We start from the raw sequence: 26,363 nt of genomic DNA, 5'->3' as shown, positions 1-26,363 counted from the left end.
AGAAATCTCAGGATTCTTTGGAAGAAACCATGGCAGGAAAAAAATGCTGCAACACCAACACACATTGGTAGCCCACAAATTTCAGCCTTCTCCAACGTGCCCAAACAGCTGCACTCCAGATGTTTTGGAGTATAAAGTCCCACCAGCCCCAGCCAGTATGGCCAATAGTCAGAGACAATGAGAGCTGTAGCCCAGCATTTTCTGGGCTGAATACCAAGTGGCTGAAGCGTTTATTGCCCTTTTCCTGATCTGTGGGACATTAATGGCTGCCTTGGGGGCTAAGGAGGACCTCACTGAGCATATATTGCATGCTATAAAATGGAAGATGAGGTTGAAATGAATTGTGATATTATGTTTATTATGCTAACCATATTGTTCTATGGTGAATTTTAATTATGGATGTTTGAGTGGAATAGATTTATTGTGCAATTTAATTATGTATGGTTTTTATAATTGATTTTATAACTGTAAACTGCTTAGATGTCATTTTGGCATATAAACGGTACATAAATTAAATGATAATGATGATCATGCAACTTCTCCACTTTGGCAAAAAGCTCAGAAAAGGATTAGAGCCACATTAGGACGAAAGACTGAACACGAGAACCAGTGGTCAAAATCTACCAGTTACCACTTCAATCCATTAATTGCATTAAGATTCTAATGAGTTTTAAAAGCATGGACTACATCCTCCATCATGCATGACCACAGGCCATGATGACTGGGGCTGATGGGAATCAAGAGTCCAAGAACAGTTTACCTGCCCCTGTCTACTTAAACAACTTTGTCTTTGCCTACTTCCTAAAAATATAAAGGCATGAGTTCTGCTAGAAATTCTTGGGAAGGAATTCTATTATTGTGGTGTCAACACTAAAAAGACCCTGCTCCATGCTATTAAGGAATAATCTCATAGATGAATCTGTCAAGGGTGTGGAATCTGTGGCCCTCCAGATTTTGTTGGACTCACAGCTCCCATCAGCACCACCCAGCATGGTCAATGGTCAGGGATTATGGAAGTTGTAGTTCAACAACATTCAAAGAGGCATAAGTGGATGGAACGTGGACCAGTACATTACCACTTTACCTTAAAACCTGAGTGGGGGACTGTGGGAGGCATAGGGGAAGAGGCCCCCTTACAGACCCCATTCCCATGTGATCTGACTAAGACTTCATGTTCAGGGTGAAAACTGACGCAAACACTTCCCCAACAGTTCCTTGATAGAAGCTTTAATTCTCGGCATCTGTGAACTCTATATAACATCCTGAATTCATTTCCTTTACTCTCATAATACCAATCTATCAGGCAGGTCTTAGCCAAGCTTGCCATCAAAGGGTGAACATGAAGAAACAGTAATTGCCATGACCTCCAAGAAAAAAAGCCTGGAACGCTCCAATTTAAAACATGGTCATGTTCTGCAAAGTGTCTGAAAGTGAGATTGATAATATTCTTGAAATGCAGTCATTTTGTCAAAATGGAAGTAGCTACATTTTCTTCCCTCTGCAACTCGGAATATGATTTGGGCAAAAGGACAACCCATTGCAGTTAGCAGAAAATAAATGTGATACATAATGTGACCTCTTTCTTTGTTTAAATCAACCTTTTTTATTTCTAGTAAGGTGTCTTATTGATCCATCCCCTCAAAACATGCTTTAGCCAGGCTTTCCCTTATAATATTTCATCACTTTTCATTTGGATGCTTAAGGTACCAGAGATAAAAAGATCTCACACGGGCTCAAATGCAAGGCTTCAATGGGGCTGGCTGCATTTATTCATTTAAAATATTTATATACCACCCTTCATAAAAGATGGATTCCAATGTGGTTCTAAGTTAAACAACAATTTTAAAATACATCCCTAGAAAAACCATAAAGCACAGAGGCAATTGCAGCCAATGAAAACTCACAAATAAATCGTATTCCAAAAGCCTGTGTTTCTCCTATGTTTTGTTCATAACACATTGTGCTGTCAGTCATTACTGTACAATAATCAAGCATAGAGAAAAGAAGCAATGCTCGCAAGTCTCAACAGGGATGGGCAAACCTGTCAATTTCATTTTCCCTCCATTTCTCACTTTCCCAGTCTTCAGTTCTGTTCTCTACTTTTCCACATCAGTTTGTGGGCCATTTTAGTGCAGATTTCTCCTAATATGCATATTTTTTTTGTATTCAATATTGCCAGATAGACACTTCTTTTGCAAAGCAATCCCCTCTCATGCAATGTTTATTACTTCTGTCAATATATTCCTTTTTCCTGAACACTTTACCCTAATATTTGTACACATTACTTAGCTGGAGAATTGAAATTCAAAATTCAGAGAAGTGTGAATTTTGATGGATGGATATGTTTCAGCTTGTGCATTGTTTTTATAAAGTGGGTGTTCCCACTCACTGCTGCTCAGTCTTAGCCCAGCTCATGCTCACCCTTCCTTATGGCAGGCTGCTTCATACCAGATTCATACCCACTGCATTGGCCAAACCCTACTTGCATGTGTAACCAATAAAATCTGTGGCCTATTTCAACTCAAAATACCAATCTCCTGTGTTTATTTCTGTGTCTTTCTGGCCCTTGCTGCACCTATGACAGCAGGCTAAATAGGTTTGCATTTAAACGAAAACTGAATGGAATTTCTCCCCCATTTCATCATCATCATCATCATCATCATCATATTTGTATGCCGCCTTTCCATAGTTAAAGCAATGCTCAAGGCAGCTTACAACATGACAAGATATCTATGTAAGAACAATATCTAAAGGCAAATATTGGTTGGTAAAAATCAAGTTGGACTTGAATCCTTTTCCTATCAATTATTATTCGATACCCACAACATCATGCATGTAATCACCAGATTGATTGGCGCTTATAGGCCCCATTGTCTTAAAATGTCTGGGCATTGGACCATGTTGGGAAAAGACTGGTCTAGGAATGCTTGGGTATCTCAGGATTCTCACCAACCGCATTGGGGTATTTGAACAGGATGACAAGCTGCCAACGCTTCATTACTGTACTATGCAGAGACTGGAGCATGTGAAGGTTCCCCTCCTGATGACCTTGAGATGTAAGGAGATGAATTATTGTGGCTTCTTTGTCATCTAGAGATGAAACACCAGTGTCAGTGGCCCTAGCAGTAGAGACGCCTCATCCTAATAAGCAAAGCCTTCTTTTCTCCTATGCCAAAGACATACTGCCAGGGGAAGCGGGAGGGGGGGGACCTCGCGCACTACAGCAGTATAATATTTAAGCCTTACAAACTCTTTATTAAATGTGACAGCAACATCTGTAGCAGCTAGAACACAGGCAGAGCAAGGAAGCAAATAAAGCTATTTAGAGGTTTGGAGAAAGTAGCATAGTTTTAAATATTAAGTAGTCTATCCTGAGCTGATAGGGGTATTAAAAAAAATGGCAGCCAGTCAGAAACTTCAGAGGGTGTCGAAGATCAAATGTTTTATTTCATTTCCCTTCCTCTCTTCCTCATCACATGTCCACCCATTTCCGTTGGGGGGGAGGGCCAAAAGCAAAATTTTCTTCTTCTTTTTTTTTTTAAAAAAAATAATATTTATTAAAAGTTTCAGAATTACAGAAAAAAAGAAAAAATAGGAAACAACACTACAATACATAAAAAAGAAGAAAAAAACCAAAGCATAAAAACCAATACAACAATACAGCAAAAAGATTTTTTAAAAAAGGACACAAATCCCATGTTACATATCTTTAACTTCCATTTGCTTGTTTCATTGACCTCCTCACACCTCCCTTTTTGTATTCTAGTTTACGTAATTAGTTATTTCAGCAAATTCTTTCCATCTTTCTCAATTTTTATTGAATAATTTATCTTAACAATTTAACCTATTAATTAACTCAACAAATCCTTTCCATATTTCCCCATATTCTGTTATTCAAATTGCCTTAATTTATTTAACCTTATCTTGCCGTAAAATACCTTAGAGCTTGAAACTTAATACTCAATTATACATAACTCCTTATATCATTTCTACTAAAGCCATATAGTTTCATTCCAACATTTTCCCTAATATTCATTAATTTTAGGCTAATTCCCTAAATAAAAATTTTTCTTTATAAATTTTCTTCCAATCTTCATCCAGCGTCTCTTCCTGGTCTCAGGTCATGTCAGTCCTTACTGTCCATTCCATCTAGTCCATCAACCCGGTAATCTTATGTCCGAGGCTCTTAAGTCTCTTCCATGTCCCTTCTGCAGATCTTCTTCTTGTTGTTTATACCTGCACTTTTCCTTGTCTTTTGTTGGTCTCTTTCTTAATTTCTTTCCTTTCTCATTGAGGAGTAGGTCTCTGGGAGGTTCCAGCCCAAGATTATCTCCATCTCCCTTCATCAAACCAGCCCATTCCCCACAGTCCCACTCCCCACAGTCATCAATGTAATCCAAAAAATATTTAAAAGCATATTTCAAAGTCCCTCCGAAGTTAAGAACCTCCTCAGCTCCAGACTCCCCCTGGCCCACTCCAACTTCAATCTTCAAAAACAGCGGCTTATGCTCCTGCAGGGCCTCGGATCTCTCTATTTGTATTATTTGAGGTGCAACCACAACCTCCTCCATTATCTTCTGCACTTGCCCAATCAGTACAGGTTCCTGAGTTGGTCCCTGAATGGTTTCTGTATCAATATTCCCTGTTTGTCCACAGTTATTGACCACAACAGTCATCAAATCCGTTTTCTCATTCATCAGATCCACCTTCTCATGCATCTGTTCCAACAAAGCACTTGTCTTGCATAAAGCAAGCACCAAAACTTCCTCCCAGCACATTTTTATTCGAGGTCAAAAGGACTGGTCCCACGATCTTAATCTCACAGCTGTAGAGTCCTCAAGTAGACTGCAGCAACAATTTAACAAGCTCCCTCTAGAGGAGACAATTTCTATTTGTATCCATTTCTTTAAGGCAAGTCCAACAAAGGAAAATTACTTTCATTTTTCAGATATTTTGTTTCTTTAGAATGCAAAAGGCAACATTGGAATCAGTTTATTTCTCTTCTTTAGCTTTCTGTCAAAGTATTCCATTCACAGTCAGTGAACCATTCCAACAATTTCTGTCTCTGACCCCCCGTTCCCAGGTTTGAGACGGTGGAAACTTATCTTTCTTCACTCCCTCTCCTGCAGGCTTAAACAAAGATCCCCCCCCCCTTTTCTCCTGCTTCCAAGGGGGTTTTAGTGGTTATAAATGAAGGAAATTTAGACTTTTTTAACGACTTTCCAGACTTTAGCTTACAAGGTTTTTGCTTCAGTCTATGTACAAGAAGCGGAAGGCAGACTTCCTGTTTGAACCTTCCCACTTCGGTGCCAAATTAGGGTATTTCTTGATCCAATTTTCCGTTTCTACTCACGGGTATTTGTTTTAAATCCAATTGTCCACAGGAAAAAGTCAGCGCTCTCCGGCAATGGCTGTGCGGCTTCACTCAGTGAAAGTAGCAATCAGTTCGCAGCACCGCGCCGCTCAGCCCACTTCACTCCGGAACCCCGAAATGGGGTTCCCCGTGAGTAGGGGAGGCGCTCCTGGTGCCCTGCCGAACCCCACGTTCCCACGTTCCCCTATTAAGGGGGTTGGGGGAACAGGGTTGGTCAGTAGAATGGGGGAGCTTCCATGCCCTGCCAGCTTTTTTCAAGTACCTGTGCAGTCCCACAACCGTATATCAAATTTTTCTTTTCCAGCGGAAATACAGAGTACTATCAGCTTATAGAATCAATCATCTTAATGGCCTGGGGCATGAATTATTGAATCTGTGAGATGAAGAGCATAATCTGAGGGGTGAGGGGAGAGCCAACCCGATTCCTTTATGTTTATAAAGCACTTTATGATCCACAATTTCACATTCACTGATGATGCTGATAATGACAAATGTGATTATTTTTTCACCACTTGAGCTTCACCTAGTTCCTTGGCTATCTGGTTCATACCCAGGACTCATCCTGCAACTCCCTTTAGCTTCCACCCCTTCTTGTTTAGTAGGTATAACAATTAAGACATCACCTATGGGGTGGTGGGAATCTGAGCCCTTCCAAGTGGGGGTTTGCCTCCCATCAGCTCCCATCGGTGCAGCAGAATTTGCACCAAACTGCAGAAAGTTTACAGATCACATCTGTCATATAGCAAAAGGTCATCTGCACTGCTTTGCATGCACAAGGTCCAAGTTTGGATCCCATGCTATCTCCCTGCTTGCAACCCCAGAGAGCTACTGCCAGGCATTGTAGACAGTAGTAAAGTAGATGCACCCAAAACCCTGGCTCTGTTCAAGGCACATTCCTATGTCCCAAGAAACATAGATGGGATTCATCGCCAGCATGCAAATATAGAGGGAACAAAGCATATCCATATGTCAACCAAGCATATCTGCAAAGCACCTGAGAAATGCCCACAACTCAAGGAGATTAAATGTGCTTGCGTGTTTTTCACGTGTCCTTTCATCTTTAAAATTGCAAAGGACAAAGCCAGCATCTGTAATTTATTAGCTTCTGCATGTTGGGGAGGATCATGGGGAAACAACAGTTGCCTGCAGCAATACCAACTAGTGCTCTGATCCTGTCACATCTCATATGCCAGACTCCAGGTTCAGGCTAAGTGAGATCTACTTCTCACTGAAATGGTAAACCTGGCTCTGGGCTATAATACTTCAGACTGCAGGGAGAGGTTATCACGACTGGATACTCTTTATACAAAATCATCGCCATCCCTGCAGACAGAAAACTAGCAAGCCAGAGAGAAGAGTTCTTATCCAGCCTATTTTTCCTGACATGCTATGTACAGAGCTTTTCTTTATATTGTGGATCGTCCAACTTTCAGTCATAATTGTCTGTAGTCTGCAGTGGAGCAGCCTAGAAACATAGAATTGGGAGGAACCTCAAAGGTCATCTAGTCCAATGTCCTGTCCATGCAGGGCACCCACAACTACACAGAGGCTCTGCTGCTATGCCACTCAGGCTCTGCTTAGAGATTGATCATATCATTGAAAATTAGGTCTTAGGAGCTGAACTGGAACTCTGACCTGCTGCATTGTCAAGAGCTGCTGAAGCTGTGTGTGTGACTAAGTCACCAAGGACTCAGCTATACAGCTGCAAATAAAATGTTTTAAGTGTCTTTTAAGTGCAATATACAATGTGACACTTGATGGTGAGCCTTATGGAAAACTCAGTGTATTTTCAAAACGTTTTATATGTGTGTAGATTCCACCCAAGTTACAAACTACATCTGATATGGCATTTTTCAGACGCTCCCCCTCCAAAATTTTCTTTTCCCCACCCTAGTAGGAAAAGAACTTTTGCAGAATTTTGTTCCACTATTCTCCACCATTATTGGGGTGGGCGGGCACTGCTATTTTTCACCCACAGTGACCCAGAACAATAGTAGGTCTGGGGTGTTGTGGAGGATGCAGAATGGTGGCTGGTTTTCTAACAAAGATGTCACTTGGGCTGCCACCACTGAAGAAGAAATTAGGGCAAAAGAAATAATACTGTGCCACTGGCAATAGTAATGGTGAGCCTCAGCTCCAAGAGCTTCTCAGAGAAAATAAGAAGAAGCTGATGGATCCATCCTATACTTACAGTAGTCAATTCAGTTCCCCTAGGAAGCCCACATGCAGGCCATAAGCACAACATCATTCTCCTCACTTTTCCAGCAACTAGAGGTAGAACATAGGAATCATTTATACCTTATGTCCTTGCTCTAGAGAAATTCAGTGAACACCTCCCCCCAATTTACCCTTCCCACAAACTGGGTGGAGAATTTGTGGAAGAGTCCATTTGTGCAAGGCTCTATCATCTGTTGATTTAAGACATGAGAGAAAGGGAATTAAGTTGACTAAAGAAAGTGATGGAGGAACCCATCACAGTATGATAAAAGAGAACATTATTTGCCATTCTAATTACTTTGCATGTTCACAATACAGGCAGGCAGCTTGGGAAGCTGTAAAGCAAAGCACTCGGAGTAGCTGGGTGATATATAATTCATAGACTGCAGCATATTGCTACATTTCTCATTGCGTCTTTTACAGTACTTCTAAGGGAAATCCGGCATAATACCCCCCTCCATTTGTCTTTTGGAATCATTTCACATCAACGAGCAAACAAACAGCTCCTACTCAGTCAACAGGCACATCTCTTATCTTTATTGACTTGGGTACCAAAAATTAAAGAGCAGCTTTTATTGAATCATCCAGAACACTGACACATTTTCTTCTCAATAACTTTGATATGCTGAGGTTGTATATTTCTCTCTCTCCGTTTTGAAGTCCATCATTACCTGCAAATGAACACAACTGCTTACCCTGCTAATTTACCTGCCCATCTTGCAGGCAGTATATTATCTTGATGAAGATGGGTAACTTTGCCTACCTACCTGCCTGTTGCACAGGGAATGGCAGAGTGGTTCCATTTCTCCTGCTACAGCAGGGATGGGGAACCTGAGAACCCCCAGAGGTTGTTGGACTCCAACTCCCATCAGCCCCAACCAGCATGGCCAATGATCAGGCATGATGGGAGATGTGATTCAACAGCACCCAGAGAGCCACAGGTTCCCCCTACCCCAGTTCTATGGGGCTGGTTCACCTGGGCATAAGGTAAAGGGTAAAGGGACCCCTGACCATTAGGTCCAGTCCGAGGGAGCCGGCGTACAGCTTCCGGGTCATGTGGCCAGCATAACTAAGCCGCTTCTGGCGAACCAGAGCAGCGCACGGAAACGCCGTTTACCTTCCCGCTGGAACGGTACCTATTTATCTACATGCTTTCGAACTGCTAGGTGGGCAGGAGCAGGGACCGAGCAATGGGAGCTCACCCCATTGCAGGGATTCGAACCGCCGACCTTCTGATTGGCAAGTCCTAGGCTCTGTGGTTTAACCCACAGCGCCACCCGCATCTCCTAGGCATACTCAGCGCCAAACAGTGACTGTGAGATCAAGCAAAGTTGGTGTGGTGTAGTGGCTAGAATGCTGAACTACGATCTGGGAGACCAGGCTTCAAATCCCCATTCAGCCTTGAAGCTCACTGGGAGATTTTGGATCAGTTGCCATCTCCCATGTAACCTATGTTGTTGGGAGGATATCATGGAGAGGGAGAGATGCATGGATGCCTCCTTGAGCTCCTTGCAGGAAAGGCAGAAAGTAATAGTGGTAGTAAAAGTGATATTGTCACAGTTCTGATACCAGAAAGAGAACTGTAGAATAGCCTTGCACAATTTCACATTGTTTCTCAATGGAGTTGCTTCACATATTCAGAAGACTACAATTCACCAGGCATCTCTTCTTCACATACTCACAACCACTTCATGTGATTGCATGCAGCTGCAGCATATGTGCGCTTCAGTTCAGAAGGCACTACCCATACTTGAGAAAAATACAGTTGTACCTACGGTTAAAGACGCTTCAGGTTACAGATGCTTCAGGTTACAGACTCCACTAACCCAGTAATAGTACTTGGGTTAAGAACTTTGCTTCAGGTTGATAACAGAAATCGCACAATGGCGGCACGGCAGCAGCGGGAGGCCCCATTAGCTAAAGTGGTGCTTCATTTTAAGAACAGTTTCAGGTTAAAAACGGACCTCTGGAACGAATTAAGTTCTTAACCCGAGGTACCACTGTATAGGCAATTGACCCTGCCTTAGATTGACCCTTCACACACTGGAATCCCACCGAGTTCAATGACATTTAATCCCAGGCACAGAGAAGGCAGCCTTAATATTTTGATCCAACCCATTGGTTCTTGTGCAAGATCATAATATACAATAGCAGCACTATATTTTAAAAAAAATCTACCTGAGAAATGCCACAACATATCTAAACGCAAAAAGCACTGAATATTTCACATGATCACTCCTCTATAAAACCACATATCCCAACTCTCCAAATTTACCAAGGCCAGTCTCTAGTTTCTGGCACTAGTCCAATCTCTATGTCCCCCTTTTTTTGAGAAATGTAGGGAGAAGATGTACAACTTCTTGACTCTATGGTGTCAGGAGCAGTCCCTGGCACCTCCAGGTAGGGCTTTGAAAGATTCCAGGCTTGATTGGTTGCCTCACCTTGACTCATGGGTGGGCCAGCCCTGGAGGAGATTCTCTCATCAGCCTCAGTCAGCACGACCAATTGTCAGTAACAATGGGATGTGTAGTTCAGCAACATCTGGAGGGTGACTGTTTCCCCAACCACCCTCCGCTTCATGTGTGGCCAAAGTGGTGCCCTCCAGATGTTATGGATTGCAACTCCCACCATCCTTGACCATTGACCATGCATGTGCAATGCTACCACACTCCTGCCCTTGCACTCTGCCCTTGGATTTTACCTATCCAAGATGGTAAAATGTTGCTGAAAGTATTTGAGCTGCATCTATTCCATAAGAAGAGCAAAGAGGTCCACAGTTGAATTCAAACTCCCCATTCTCTTAATAGGAAGCTGTTCTTGCCAATTTAATGTCAAACTGATTGGTAGGAGGAAGGCTTTGGGGATGTTGAGGGAGCTAGGGAGAATGTGGCTTTGATTGCCATTCTTTTTGGGGGAGAAAAGAGATATTTAAGGTGACCATGCCCCCTACATCAGGGAGAATAGTCATCTGTCCAAGGACAATCCTGGTTCTGGGGAGCTGCCTGGTCGAGATAAAAAACTATCAGTAGGGAGAGTAGGGGGAGCCTTGAAGCTACCCACCAACAGGGAGCATCTAGACACCAGACTAAGTAGGGGCACAGGGCACAAGGGCACAACCTTCCTCACTGTGGTGGGATGTATTGCATTTCTTTTTAAATCACAGTAGTCATTTCTAGTTTTGCACCTAGACAATAAATTAGCTTATTCAAATTTCATGCAAATTGCTGCCATCTGCACAAAAGACAGCTCTGTGAAATATTGGGGGGCGGGGGCACATCCTACATAGCACTTGAAAATAAGATATGGATGGTGCAAATCCCAGCTGCAAAGAATGCCATGGTCGTTTCTCTGCCATCTGTGTCATCACTTGACCTATTTCTCTGTTGGTAACGGAAGCAGCTTTCTTTCAGAAAAATCAAAATGGTAAGCATTTTGCACCTTTATAAGAAATATGGTAGAGCAAATGCTTGCAATTACATCCTGTCAACTCATAGGGCTGCCAGCGTCCTGTGGGTGAAAGCTGGGGTGAGTCAGGTTCAGGAGGTGGAGCCTGATGGGTGTTTTCCCCAAATTACTGCTCAAGAGAATGTTTTAAAACTGTTTTTAGAATGTTTGTGACTGTTAGAATGCTTTCTAAAATGTGCTCTTTATTACTGGTGTATTTGCTGACCTAGGCTCCCTCAGGAAGAAGTATAATTTAAATGGATATATAATACCTCGCATCTCAGTATGGAAGAGTCTGACTAGGTGATCTGTGTGCCTCATCTGTCTAGGTCAAGGGTAGGCAACCTAAGGCCCAGGGGCCAGATGCGGCCCAATTGCCTTCTGGCCCACGGATGGTCCGGAAATCAGCATGTTTTTACATAAGTAGAATGTGTCCTTTTATTTAAAATGCATCTCTGGGTTATTTGTGGGGCATAGAAATTCGTTCATTAAAAAAAAAAAGTCCTGACCACCACATGGTCTGAGGGACAGTGGACCGGCCCCCTGCTGAAAAAGTTTGCTGACCCCTGGTCTAGGTGCTATCTGCTAATGAGAATCTTCATGGGGTCCACTGGTCTCCATTCTGGAGGTACCTACTTTTGTTCTAAGTCTGACTGGGGAATTTACTTTGATATTACAGCATGAGAAAGATGCTGGGGTTGAAGAAGATATGCTTGCTTTGGTTTGTCATCCAAACTGGAAAGTGGCACTTCCACACCATTTGTCTTTGGCTGAAATGAAATTCAGGCAGATTGCTCCAGTTGAGAAGGGCATCCAATATGGAACAACTACCACGGCAAATTCCCTCCCAATAACAGCAGGCACAATTTGAAAATTAGGGAATTAATGAGATTTAAGAGAGATTAAGTGAACAGGGAGTTCAAGCAGAAGCATTCAATTGATGTAATTGAGTGGAATAATTTGTCATGGCCAGAGCAACTGATTGTTGCACACACAAATTTCAGAAGTAACCGGGCAGTTTAAATTGGCATTTGAAAGAAGACCAACAAGAGGCAGCAATGGAGATGGGACACTGTCTTCTGCAAAACTAGAGTGAAAAGTTGGGGCAAAGGGAACCACTTCCTGCCCAGCAGCAATGTCATAAGAATTCAGTGTGAGAATTTATGAAAACAAGTATTCCATTTGTAGTTTTCTGAAGGTAGATGGGAAAACAAGCTATGCATTTCAATAATGTAACCAAGGTGGATCATTGGAACACCTGCTCTAGACATAGGAAGGTGGGTGTGTCACATGCCTTCAGATCACACAGGCATCACCCACACATCCCACACCTCCAAAAAGACAGGTGAAAAAACAGGATCTTGCTCAGTGGTTTACCAAGGGAAGCTGCTCAGGCAGACTTGAACCATTCTCATTGGTCCTAAGTCTAACACAATAGGTTGGCTATGAAGAGCCAAGTGCAACATTTGAATACTTCTCACCAACGAGACACCCCAAACTGCATATGAACACATATGGTTTTATTAGCTTTATGCACATGCTTTAACAAGCTCAAAATGCTGTACAGTCTCTTCCAACTGCAAAAAAATGGTGTAACAGCAGCTTCTGGAAATGGAGTCCTCAGACTTGGTACAAGGCAGCTTCCTGCACATTCCTGTCTTTCAGGGCTCACTGATTGATTACACAAGGATAAATGAATAGGGAATTCAAGTGCCAGAGATCCCACCAAAACACACTGGGATCTTGGTGCTCGACGCTCCACCAAAATCTGGAGTTAGCTCCGTAATTAGCTACATTCAACATCAGACTGCTTGTGAGAGCAAACAAAAAACCAAAAAAACCACCCCAGATACATGCAGTATTGGGCAGCAACAGTGAAGGGGTTTTGCTGTTCAGGAATCCTTATGAGTAGTGAGAACTTTTAATTTCAACATCAGCACCTTTGAAATATGGACATGCACCAGTGCTAGTTGTTATGGACTTGGTGGTCCTTTGGCCTTATGCAGCACAGCTCTTGCTATGTTCCTATGTTGATAAAATATTTGCAAATGGTAGGGGCATGGATTCCCAGGCTCCATTTTTATGGGAAAGGTGCCCTGATGAGCTCTACCTCTTTCAGAGAGGTTATCTAACTTAATTTTCTGCTCTGCTTCTACTAGCTGACTTTTGAGTTACCTTGCACTTTTGCACAGGTTATTTGCACAGATGGGCTGCAAATATATTGTATGATGTTCAGTTGATGTCTGGTTGTTTGATGTTCTGTTGATGTGTGTAGTGCCACTTTGGAATGTAAGATAAGGCAGGGTAAAAAAAAAAAAGTTCTAAAAAATCATTCTAGGCATCAGTTTTTCTGACCTCCTACATGTCATGCTCTTTCCCTTCAATTTCACCCCAAAAGATTCTTACCTGTAACTTTGAACTCAGTTGTTCGTCGTATCAGCTTTCCTTCAAATTTTAGCTCACAAGTATAATTCCCACCATCTTCTTCCTGAACATCTTGTATTAGTAGAGTGTTCTCTTTCTGAACTACTAGATTTCTCCACATTTTTGGCTTACACTCCTGCAAAAAACAAACAAACAGAGTCTTAACTTGGCATGGTAAAGTAATGTTGCATGAAATAGAGCGTCCAGATCAAGGAAAGTAATAGTGGGCACTCTATTCTGCCTTGCTCAGATCCCACCTAGTGCTTTGGGCACCATAGTTTAATAGCAAAAACCTGGAATATGTACAGAGGATGATGACCAAGATGATCAAGGGTCTGGAAACCAAGCCTTATGAGGAACAGTTGGGGGAGTTGGGCATGTTAAGCCTGAAAAATAGGAGACTGAGAGGAGATATGATAAATCATATTAAAATATCTGAAGGGCTGTCACATGGCAGCTAGCTTTTTGCTGCTCTATAGGGGAGGACTGAAACCAATGGCTTCAAGTTACAAGAAAGGAGATTCCAACTAAACAATAGGAAGAACTCTGTGACAGTAAGAATGGACGGAATAGGCAGAAGGTAGTGGAGTCTCCATCACTGAAGGTTTTTAAGCAGAGTTAGATGGCCATCTGTCAGGGACTCTTTAGCTGTGATTCCTGCATTGCAGGAAGTTGGACTACATGACCCTTGAGATCCCTTCTAACTGCACAATTCTATTATTCTATTATTAAATATTGAATATATATATATATATATATATATATATATATATATAAATAATTCTATGATTCTAGAAGCATCTGGTTGTTCACTGTGAGAAGAGGATGCTGGACTAGTTGGGTCACTGACCTGATCCAGAAGGCTCTTAGGTTCATCCCCTAAACTGCCCTGACATTGGCAGGCCTTATGGGCACTTCTTCTTCTTTTTTGTATCTGTATAGGGTTCCATTCCCAGTCTCCCACATGTGTTGGCAAAGCACTTATAAGCGTGCCCCATCCTGTTATGCCCCATTATGCCCCGCCCCGGTTCCTCCCCTGCTTTGCCTCCATCTGGCTCCAAATGGACTCGCGCATTGGTGGCTGGACGTCAATTGGACACACCTAAAATGGTCGCCGCCTGTAGTTTATCAGCTTTTCAGACCCACAATCTGGTTACCTTTGAAAGCACTTAGTTTTATCATTTGGGCCCATCAATTATGGACCGGCTGGCAAACCCAACATCAAACTTTTTGAATAATTAGTATGTTTGTTATTGTAGCTACACCTTCTCTGCCTTGAAATTGCTAATACCTCTTTTATTCTTGTCTCACAAAAGTCACGTTAACGACTCCCTGCCCTTCACCTGCCAGTCTGATAGGTTTTCTTTCAAATTTTCTTGTCTATCTTCAATAATAAGAGAAGAGCCGAAAGACAGATCACATATTGCTGCCTAAATTCCACCCCCACTTCCCATCTCTCATCCCCCCACTCCCACTCCCACCCCTCAGAGGAGAACAGCTTTTCTATTTAAGCCTTGCTCATTCAATTACATCTTGACTCCTGCACTCAATCCATGTTGTCACAACAATCCTTTAGGCCTAATGGCGCTACGGAAACAGTAACAAAGACCATAATTGTGCAAATCCTTAAGAGAGCCATTTCACGGGCAACATTTCCATAATAAAGAAAACTTACACTATGGTTAAATATAAGGGTTTTGATGGAAAGTATTCCGCCTGGAGCAAATGTTTGGATGTATAAACACAATCATGTGTTAAGTACTGTGGACTGGGCTTTCCCCCTTCTAGACTGATACTTCAAATGGCAGGAAGTCATATCTGCATAAGATGAATACAGATATTGGGGAAAGTCCATGGCTCAGTGGCAAAGCATTTGTTTTGAATGCAGAAGGTCCCAAGTTCAATCCTATGCATCTCTAAGTAGGGCTGGAAATGACCCCTGAAAGCCTAGAGAGCCATTGCCAGTCATTGTAGACCAGTGTTTCACTGTTTGGGACAAGACCCACCAGTGGGTCTTGAGCCATTTTCAGGTGGGTCTGCCCATGCCTAGTGTCTCTTCAGTTGCTTTCTCCACCAACAACAGAACCAGCAACTCCTTGCATGCTGAGCAAAGGTGGTCTGGAGATAGAGTGTTAGATATTCTTGTGTGAGAGAATCATTTGTTCCAGAAACAGAGAAGAACAGAGAAGTTTCAAGAAGCAACAGAAGGCTGAGAAGGTTTTGTCCATGCTAGGACGTTTTCTGTGGGAACTGTTCTTTGGAAATGCACAGTGCAACAGGAAGCACTGATAACAATGGTTCTGTGTAGCTTCTTGTGAGTCTCTTGCTTGCCTCTTGCAGTGAGAGAAGCAGAGAGAGAGTCTTGGACTCTTGTTGGACTCTAAGTTTATTCTTCTTCTTTGGTGATCATTCATAGCCAAGTAAGATTGTCTTCCATAAACACGGTTTTAACAATGAGTCCGTAAGTGACTGTGGAGGCCAATTCTGGATCCACATGTCCTTCCACAGTGCGGACATTGGTTTCCAGGTGGGAGTTGATCACGGTGTGGATTTGCCAAGCATGCCTTCCTCTTAGCATGTTTCTCCCTTGCGTCCTGAGTTCAAGTGTCTTCAAAGCCCATGACACCTTTGGTAAAGGCTGTTCTCCAACTGGAGCACTCACAGGCCAGTGTTTTCCAGTTGTCAGTGTTATACTACATTTTTTTAGATTTGCCTTGAGACAGTCTCTAAGCATGGCAGTGACGAATGCCTGTATATATTTCCTACCAATATGCTTTTCTGCCTGTCAAGTAAACCTCTACTGAATCTTTATGGCACCCATGAATGTTTAGCGCCTACTGTGTGTACCTTCAATCCCAAAGATGCTTCCAAAGAAGGAGCTGCGTTGAGTTGTAACTCTGCTGAGTATGGATACTGGCACACACTGTACAGAGAAATTGATGCTGGACCTGATCCTACTAAATCATCCATCAGAGGTTGATGGATTGATCCAACATACAGATCTTAGAATCAGAGAATTGTAGAGTTGGAATCTAGTCCATCCCCCTGCAATGCAGGAATCTCAATGAAATCATCCATAGCACATAGTCATCCAATTTCAGAAGGTCTCCTTTCTCTGAGAGAAAGAGCCAGGGGTTATGTGTTGATAGAAATTAGACAGAGAGGTAAAAAGTAAATATTTATCAGCAGCAGAATTATTATAGTGTTAAATAATCTGGGGATATAAATAAAAGAGGTAAGAAAGGAAAGCTGTTGTAGAAGGAGAAGGTGAACGGAAAAGGACCAGGAAAGAAGAATGAAAGAAACTGGTCATTTGGTGTGGACTTCTGCAAATAAAGTACAAGCCGAGTATGGAAGGAGAATGGCAGAAGAAATTACAGGAGATGGGTAAAATAAAAAACACTTTGAGAGTCATGCAGGAGTGGGAAGGGGAAAATATAAAAGGAAAGGCTTTCCCCACTTCGAGGCATTGGATCAGCACCTTTTGTCTAAAATGTGGAGGCTTAGTCATGTCTGCACTTAGCCTGAGGAAAACTGAGCTATGAAACTCTTTACAAGAAGGAAAACACTGTTAGTGATGCCAGTAATTTCCAGTTGATTATGCCAAACGCTGCCTCCATATATCACCATTTTGTGACTGGCAGGCCTCAGCATTTCCCACCTATCACAAGTGGGACTTGGGGGTAGTAGGTCTGTGAATTCCTGGTGTAGACAGTACTGAGACCAGTGGTTCAACACTGTGCAAGATAACTTCATGTGTTGCTGTGAACCTCAAGCGTTTTGCTTGCCACTGCCAAAGAACCCAAACTGCAAGGTTTGTTCTACCATTTGTGAGACCCACTGGGGTAAATTCACAATTTCAACATGCATAAAATATAGGAACCCAGGGGATAGTCTGATGTGTTCCCTTCCCCACATAGCAATCGTTTTCTCCCTCCTTCTCTTTTTTTAATGTCTTGTTGCCACATTGCTCTTTTTGATGTACAATATCAATTCTGCTCAATTTAATCAATGTGACAGCTTAATAGTTAGCTGTCACCCATCAGGCAGATGTGGTATAACTTATGTGGGGCACACTAATAATGAAAGAGGAAAGAGTTCGGAGAGCTGGTGTAGTGCAGTGGCAAAGCGACCAACCTACAAATAAGAAAGCTGCTGGTTTGAATCTGGCCTCTACCATGAACTCACTTAGGCCAGTGTTCTTAAGCCTGGGGTCACCATATGTTGTCAGACTACAACACTTGTTGTTCCTGACCATTGGCTCAGATGGTTGGGTCTGATGGGAGTTGTAGTCCGACAGCACCTGGGGATTCAAGGTTAAAGGGCACTGCTTCAGGTAAGCCATTCTCTGTTAGCTTCAGTCTCCCCATCTGCACTATGTAGGTTAACAATATTTACTTAGTATTTATGTATAAAGATACTTGTATATCACAATTTTGAAAAAACAAACATAAAAAACATAAAAGTAGTTTACAACAATTAAAACCACATGAAGTTTTAAAATCATAGATCACCAGCTAACTATTATAGGATTTTTATTATTATTAATTGACTGTGTAAGGCAGGCAACATAGAGCAATTTTCAGCAATTTTTCAAGAAGACATGTGCTGAAAATCTATTGGAGTGGACCAATTACACTAGAGACCTGATTTCCTATCAATGTCAGATGAGCCTCACCAACTCAGGAGACAACTAGTGATGCTCCTATAGATTATCTTGGTGGTCGAGCTGGAATTTAAGTGTTTGGATAGTCCCTAAGGCACTCTGGACCTCCATTTTTCATGGCTTTATAAATTAGCATAAGGGCCTTGAAACTGGCTCATCAGTAAGTGGACAGTCAGTACCGATGCTTTGCACAATGGTATCACAGGTTGTTGACCAGATACCCCCACCAGCAGCCTGTCTGGTCCATTCTGCACCAGCTGGAGCTTACAGACCACACTTAAGGGCAACCCCACACATAGCTGGGGTTGGTGAATAAAGAATTGATTGAAAAATCACTTTGACTTTTTAAAATGAAATTGCGGTATACAAGTGTTTTTGAAGACCTTATCCAACTCAAAACCCGACTGCTCTTATATTTCCAAAATGCACCCAGCTGTAATCTATGACTGGCTTGGGCATTTGGTATGATGAACCACAATGGCACCGTCCAGGCACATCATTGGAGCAGTAGCTCAGGGGCTCACACAGCAGACAGATGCACAACTAATTTTTAAGTGAAGTAATACACCAAGGATGCAGAACCTTTTTCAGCCTGGGAACCACATTCCCTTCTTGGCAATAGTGGGCAGATCTGGAGACAAACGTGGGAAGAGCAACAAATTCATGCATTGCAGGGGGTTGGACTAGATGACTCTAGGGGTCCCTTCCAACTCTAAGATTCCATGATTTGCAAATTTACCTTTGTACAGCAGACTAGTTTCTACACACACCCCTCTCTGCCTTTCATCAACGCAAATAAAAGGCATTATCAGTGTTCAAGCGTACATTGCAGCCAGACAGAAACGCAAGGAGGGATTCAGGGGAGCTTGACCTGGGAAGGGTCCCAAGGGCCAGATAGAGAAGCTGGGGACATGTTTGGCCGTGAGCTTGAAGTTCCTCACCCCTGTAATGAATAGAAGTCTAACAAGGGGACCTTCTACTAAGACCTTTAAAATCATGAGCTGTAGCCAATGTTAGCCTCATTGGAATGATTGAATGAAAATGACTACAGGTGAAACTCGGAAAATTAGAATATCATGGAAAAGTTCATTTTTTTCAGTAATTCAACTTAAAAGGTGAAACTAATATATGAGGTAGACTCATGACATGCAAAGCGAGATATGTCAAGCCTTTATTTGTTTTAAATGTGATGATCATATCTCATATATTAGTTTCACCTTTTAAGTTGAATTACTGAATTAAATGAACTTTTCCACGATATTCTAATTTTCCGAGTTTCACCTGTAACTTAGGTCCATTAATTTCAGCGGGGTTACTTAGTTAAATACAACCCTACATAGCCACAACCAGTGGAGGCTGGTCCATTAGGATGAATGAGGCATTGCTCCCACCAAGCTCAGCCTGTCTTCAGCTAGCCCCCAACTTTCCAAATCACCCTCCTTCATCTCAGCATTGTTTTTATAAAACTCAGTAGGGAAGAGTTTGGGAGCAAAACCAGAAGTGGTTGGCTCTCCTTGCTTTCTGCCCTTCTACCCCCAATAGGCCCCAGCCTCCACAGACTATACCAAAGTCCATGGATGGGACTCTTCTTCCTCTTTAATGCACAGGGATATGGTTGCTCCGTCTTACAGTTTCCTCTTTAACTGGACCAGCTTGTATAAATTTCTCCAGACGTTTGGGGGCAAAGCTGCCTTAATAGCTGACAAGATACAAGAGAAGAAGAAGATCTCGTTTATCCTTGCCCCATGTCACAGTGCATGCTTTTGTCAGCCTTCGTTGAAATATGCAGGGATCTTGTGAATGAAAAAACAGACTGACAGAGCATCACTGGGCTCCCTGCTCTCTTCTGACATATCATGGCTCCCTGCATGTCATCCCAGTTCCAAATAAATTATTTGTGCACAAACCGAACACAGTGAGGCTGATGAGATGGAACTCAAATTGCCCAATTTCACATTGGCAGCTGTACTCAAACAAAGTGGTGCTGGACTGATGGAAACTCCCTGCTTGACATTCCAATTTATGTCTAGTAAAGAAATTTCTTGCCTTGTGTGGCATTCCATTATTTTTATAAATATATATAAATGCAAATTTGTATTACTTTTAATTTTTTGCAATAACTCCCTCACCCCAAGAACTAGAAAAGTGCTTGGTGGCCTCCAGATATTGTTTGACTAAAATACTCATTATCTCTGACAAATCAGTGGGGCTGATGGGAGTTGTAGTCTAACAGTCTCTGAAGGGCACTTTGCTGGCTAATCCTAACCAGGAGGGAGGGAGGGAGGGAGGAAGGAAGGAAGGAAGGAAGGAAGCTTATCATGAAATTCCAATCTAGTAGGTATAGGTGCCTATCTAGTACAAATAACAATGATGTAAATATCTTATTATCTGAAACAATATGAGAATTGAAATACAGTCATGCTTTGAAGTTTGCGGTTACCCGAATTTTGTGATGAAGTTCTTCAACTGACTAATGTTTACAAAATAAAATATCCTATGAGAAAGTGTGCATAAAAATGATTATGTTAGTGAAAGCAGCATAAAAATGTATTATATTACATTTTACTTTCAAAAATGGGTAGAGCTGTCAAAGCTTACATACCAAAATGTGCTTTTTTGTTGTTAGGGGACCCCAATTTCCCTCATCCACAGTGCTGCAATTCCTAGAGCAGTTCAACAATCAATCCCTCTTCCCAGGGAATTCTGAGAATTGTAGCTCGGGGACGGGGGGGGGGGGGGAATAGGGATCTCCTAACAACTCTCAGTGCCCTCAACAAACTATACCTGCAGAGATCCTGAGAGTCCTACTCCTGCCTCTCTCTGCCAGGCCTAGGGTGGGGCCTGACAGACTACAAAAGGGCTGTTGCTGCCCAGCAGAGAGTACTGTTTACATTATTTTAAACTGCTTTTTAATTGTGGTTTTTATTTTACCTTTTTAAAACTGTTTTTAATTGTTTTGAACTTTTTATGTATTGGAGTGGGAGGTTATCCAGCTGTTTCTGTTTATATTTTGATTACAGTGGTACCTCGGGTTAAGTACTTAATTCGTTCCGGAGGTCCGTTCTTAACCTGAAACTGTTCTTAACCTGAAGCACCACTTTAGCTAATGGGGCCTCTAAATCCTATTGATTTCAGTGGGGAAAATGGGGTTAGGACAACAGCATTAATAAGGTAGTTAGCCCACCAATGTCTGCCAATTAAAAGTGCAAATTTCAAGAGTTTCACTGCTTTGTGGGCCTCCCTCCTAAACAGGACCCACCTTGCCCCCACTTTACTGGTAGTCCACTGTCTTTTTAAGAAAGGCTTTTAACTTTTACTATCTGTCTCCTTGTGATTTTACTCTGCAACTAAAGGGTTATGGGTGGTGCTGTGTTCTAAACCACTGAGCCTCTTGGGCTTGCCGATCAGAAGGTCGGCAGCTCGAATCCCCACGACGGAGTGAGCTCCTGTTGCTCTTTCCCAGCTCCTGCCAACCTAGCAGTTCAAAAGCATGCCAGTGCAAGTAGATAAATAGGTGGCGGGGAGGTAAACAGTGTTTATGTGCGCTCTGGCTTCTGTCACGGTTTCCCGTTGTGCCAGAAGTGGTCTAGTCCTGCTGGCCACATGACCTGGAAAGCAGTCTGTGGACAGACGCGGGCTCCCTTGGCCTGAAAGCGAGATCAGCACCACAACCCCATAGTCCCCTTTGACTGGACTTAACCACCCAGGGGTCATTTACCTTTAGCTTTTACTCTGCAACTACCTTTACTGTGAGTGTGTTCTGCTGTTGCTTTTAACAAGCCTTGTTCATATTTAAAACTCTTTGCATTTTATTATGAGCACTTGGCGTTTTATGCATTCTGTATGTGCGTGAGTTTTTTTTTCTTTCCCTTTGCCACCTTTGACTGCCAGGAAAGGAAGGTTATAGACAAAAAAACCCCCTACTAATCAAATAAATTGAAGCCATTCCTGTCTACCCAAGCTTTCCTTCGCCCTCAATTATTATTAATACTCAATGTCTGTGGTCATTGTGATGATATTACTGATGATTCTGTTGGAAATCACTGTATTATATTATTGTGTGAATGGCTTTGCTATTTCCTTTTGCAAATGAAAAGCAACATACAAGTCTTCAAAAAATATATAAATATTGCTAGGTTTTTCTTCTCGCACACTGACCTCCAGAATTCCCTCTTCCTTGCAGCTCAGTTGTAGGAGAATGGTGAAGCTTCCAGGACTGGAAGTAAACTTTTTTGCTACTAAAGATGCTCTTGAACCCATAAAATACAACATTTAGAAAGTGACCACAAGGACTAGACATAACCCAGGATGGATCCCACTAGCATTAATGGAATTTCTTTATTCCCTCTGCACTACAAAAGTCTTTCCAGCCTGGTCATGGTGAAGAAATTCGCTGTAAATTGGAGTGCATTAACAAAAAGACAAAACCTATTGCTGTATTACCTTGTACCATATTACATCTGGTTCTTGGTTTCCTGTTTTATAATCCTCAATATCTGGGCAGGAAATTATCTTTGTTCTAGTGATTTCTGATTTTTCTAAGTAGCGAATTGTGCTGTTGTAGCAAAGCCCAGATTCATTTTCTGCAACTGTCAAGGACATCGACACCTTCATGCAATATGTTGAATTTCTGCAGAGAAACAACAAAGGGCAACGTTAGTAATGCTATAATAATAATCATTTTAATAATAATAGAGAATTTTTAGATGCTTTGCTGCTTCATTCACACAAAGCAATGAAGGAAAATCAGGATGTTAAAATTGACTACAATATAAAGGTGATATACCTTCTTAAAAAACACAGATAAAAAATCTTTAAAAATCCTAGCAGCATTCAGAAATTAAAACATATGAGAAACAAGGTGAGGAGGAGATAAAAACACTACCACTTTGACAGGTCTTCCACTATAATTTCATTGGGATACGAATTATGTTGTATAAATTATGCCAAAGGCTACAGGGTTCAGAAGAAAACAAAGGATTACAACAGAACAAATAATTCATTTCAAGTGGATAACAAGAACCACTCTGGGATCATCAGGCTCTAGCTCAGCCTTTCTCAACTTTGGGTCCCCATATGTTCTTGAACTAAAATTCCCATCATTCCTGAACACTGGCCATGCTGGCTAGGAATGATGGGAGTTATAGTCCAAAAACATCTAGGGACCCAAGGTTGAGAAAGGCTGCTCTAGCTCTCTGAGCTCTTCCTACAACTTCCTCTTGGTCTGACTACCTCCTCTAGGATATCTCTACAGAGCTTATGACATCTTGGAACACATTGATATAATCGTACACATTTCTACTCCGAAGAAATTTACAAAGATCCAGTAGGTAGGTGATTGGAAAGACCCTTCCTGAGACCCTGGAGAACTGTTGCCACTCAAAGGAGACAAGCTTCCTCAACCTGGTGCCCTCTAGATGTTTTGGACAACAATTCCCTTCTTCTCTGACCATTGGTAATGATGGCTGGGGCTGATGGGAGTTGCTGTCCAAAAACATATGAATGGCTCCAAGCTGGGGAAGGCAATACCGATGTAAATGGACAAACTCTCTAGCAAGGTAACGGCATCCAGATGTTATCACCTATGCTTGAGGGGGAGTGACTAATTACTAGGATATATGATATTCAGCAATACTATTATCAAGAAATATTGTGTGGTAGATACAGACCAGGTTGAACAAACTTCATGTTCATTGAAACTATAAAGTTATGACTAATTTATACCATGTATTTCAATGGAACCCATGTTCAAGTAACTTGGGCTGTGTACACATTACCCATTTTATTCCTGCCCCAGCATGCACCCTCTGCTGGTGTCTGAAGTCAAATGCACAGGACATCAGCCACAAGCCATGGGTATCCTGTAGCTTCTTGAGAAATACTCCTGTTTGATGCACTTTCCTTGAAACCAGCTGCCATCCAATATGAAAATGGAAGCATGCTTAAGCAGAGGCGTGTACATTTCACACAGCCATTATGTATGCGCAGATGACAGCTTCAGTGAACTAGAGTTCAGTGTGGGGCACAAAATCAGGTAATGGGCGTTGGGTGAAGACATCCCCACCCCCTCTCAGGTGTGTACAGAAGTGTACACATGTGACTTGAAAAGCCATTATGATGTATACATAGCCTTAGTTTAGTTCCAACCCATGTTGTGCTATCCATATTATACACAGTCATTATAGAGTAGAACAAAAAAATGAAATAACACAGTCTCTAAGCCTTGGGTGCTGTTTTGCTTCCTCAGAAACCCATGCCCATAAAAAACCAGCTGTTTTCTTTTTTAGCCTTCCATAATTATTCACACCCACCCCATCAAGATGACAACCCCCTCCCTGATGTTGTTGGACTACAACTCCCATCATCCCTGGCCATTGGCTATGCTGGCTGGACCTGATTTTATTTGGTGTCCAGCAGCATTTCAAGAGGCACAAGCTAGCCACCGCTGTTTGAAATCGTAAGATGAAATATTAAGGGTGGGAAAGTGGGTTTAAAATGCTCACCTTTCACTGCGCTAGACAAACACCGTTAAAACATCTCACACTGCTACTTATTATGGTGTTATCATCAAGTATTTACAGACCGCACAGGAATGTTGCAACCCAATCTGTCACATTCTGAGTTTCATTAGGCATGATAGGAAACACAGCCCTTTAAGAGCAGAGTACAAAGGATGACAGATCTCTTAATGAGGGCTGTATTTCCCCATCATGCCTCTTTTTGTCACTTTAATTGGGTACACCAAAGCCAAAGGGGTTTGGAATAAGACTGACATGTTGGATGGTTACAAACCATCAAAGAGAAACCCTTGGGAGGAATTTGCCACAATAGGAGATGCCAGATCCTGATGATCGGTACACCATGTTGCAACTATATATTCATTCACACACACACACACACACACACACGAATCAGTGTTTCAAAATTATTTCTGTGGCCAGAGGAAGAGGCTTATAAAAGACAATATAAAAACAGGAGAAGAGACCTGTTGGATTGGGCCAAAAGGCCAACATCCTGCTCTCACAGTGGCCAAATAATGCCTATAAGGAAGACCACAAAGAGGACTTGAGTGCAACAGCTGTCACTTGGGACTGTCAGCAACTGGTATTCACTGCTTCTGACAGTGGAAGTGGAGCATCGTCATTACAGTTGTAGCCATTTATAGCCTTAACACACACCCCACCCCGCCCCATGAATTTCTCTAATCCTCTTTTAAAGCTACCCAGGTTTTTTGACCATCACTTGCTGGAGTGAATTCCACTCAGCATTTCCCAAATTGGCACTGGGGGGCACTGGGATGCCACAGGGGAGTAACAGGAGCCTCAGGTGCAATTTTGAAAAATGACGCTTACCTCCAGGTTGAACGCTGTTGCAGGATGGCAACAAAGTCCCCCCCCCCCGCCCAGATCCAGCAGTTGAGCTGGAGGCAAGGGGTTTTTCCTGGGCTGGTAGATCACAACTAGACTGCCTATTTATAATTTCAAGTTTTAGAGGACTTCCGGGTCAGCGCCATCTATAATGGTGGATTCCCTCTGAGTCTCTGAGGGACTAGCTCCGCGGGATCGGGTCCTACCGCTGCGGCGAAGCGGGGGCCCTTTAAAAATCACAGGCGGGTGAAGCCTGTGAACGTGGGGACTCGGCGGGCACCTTTTGCGCCCCCCCCAAGTCGTGAAAGGACCCTTTTTAAGGGTTCGGGAGCGAGACGGGGTGAGCGGTGCGGTGCTGAGAGTCGACTGCTTCTTCCGCGGAGTGAAGCTGCATAGCCGTTATCGGAGAGCGCTGACTTTTTCCTGGGACAATTTGACGTTGAAAGCAACTACCCGTGAGTAGGATTAAATTGGATTTAAAGGAAAAAATAAGCTAATTCGGCACCGAAGCGGGAAGGTACAAACAGGAAGTCTGCCTTCCTTTCTTGTAGATAGATCAAAGCAAAGAGACTGTAAGCGGAAACTGGGAAAGACGTTTGAAAAAGACTGAAATCACAACATCAGGAAAACGATCTCCCCTCCGGATTGCAGGAGAGGAGGGGGGAAATGTTTGAGCTGTACTAATCTGCAAAAAAATAAGGGAAAAGGAAGTTAAAATCCACCGTCTAAAACCTGGGAACGGACTGCCCTGAGATGAATGCCGCTCTGTGAAAAGCCTATCTGTAAGCAGAGGACTTTTGACAGCTAACTCTGCTAAAGAGATACAGTGTTTCTGGACTTCTCCTGGTTCTAAAGTAACTGTTTAAGTGCA

The 26,363-nt window shown here is 42.4% G+C and overlaps 1 protein-coding gene across 5 annotated transcripts in view; it reads right to left on the bottom strand.

The window, feature by feature from the left end:
- The window catches only part of IL1RAPL2 (interleukin 1 receptor accessory protein like 2), a 492,821-nt gene that overhangs the window by 174,508 nt on the left and 291,950 nt on the right, over nt 1-26,363 (bottom strand). For all 5 annotated transcript variants that reach the window (XM_080991115.1, XM_080991116.1, XM_080991114.1 and 2 more), the window contains 2 exons: nt 22,569-22,755; nt 13,442-13,595 (listed from right to left, as the gene is read on the bottom strand). In XM_080991115.1, coding sequence (XP_080847241.1) covers nt 13,442-13,595; nt 22,569-22,755 — 341 coding nt within the window. The remainder of the gene's footprint in view (nt 1-13,441; nt 13,596-22,568; nt 22,756-26,363) is intronic.

Source organism: Podarcis pityusensis, assembly GCF_964106645.2.
Source record: "Podarcis pityusensis genome assembly, chromosome: Z".
Lineage (NCBI taxonomy): Eukaryota > Metazoa > Chordata > Lepidosauria > Squamata > Lacertidae > Podarcis > Podarcis pityusensis.
The sequence above is the reverse complement of the archived record's forward strand: the minus strand, read 5'-3'. Positions and strand labels throughout refer to the sequence as shown.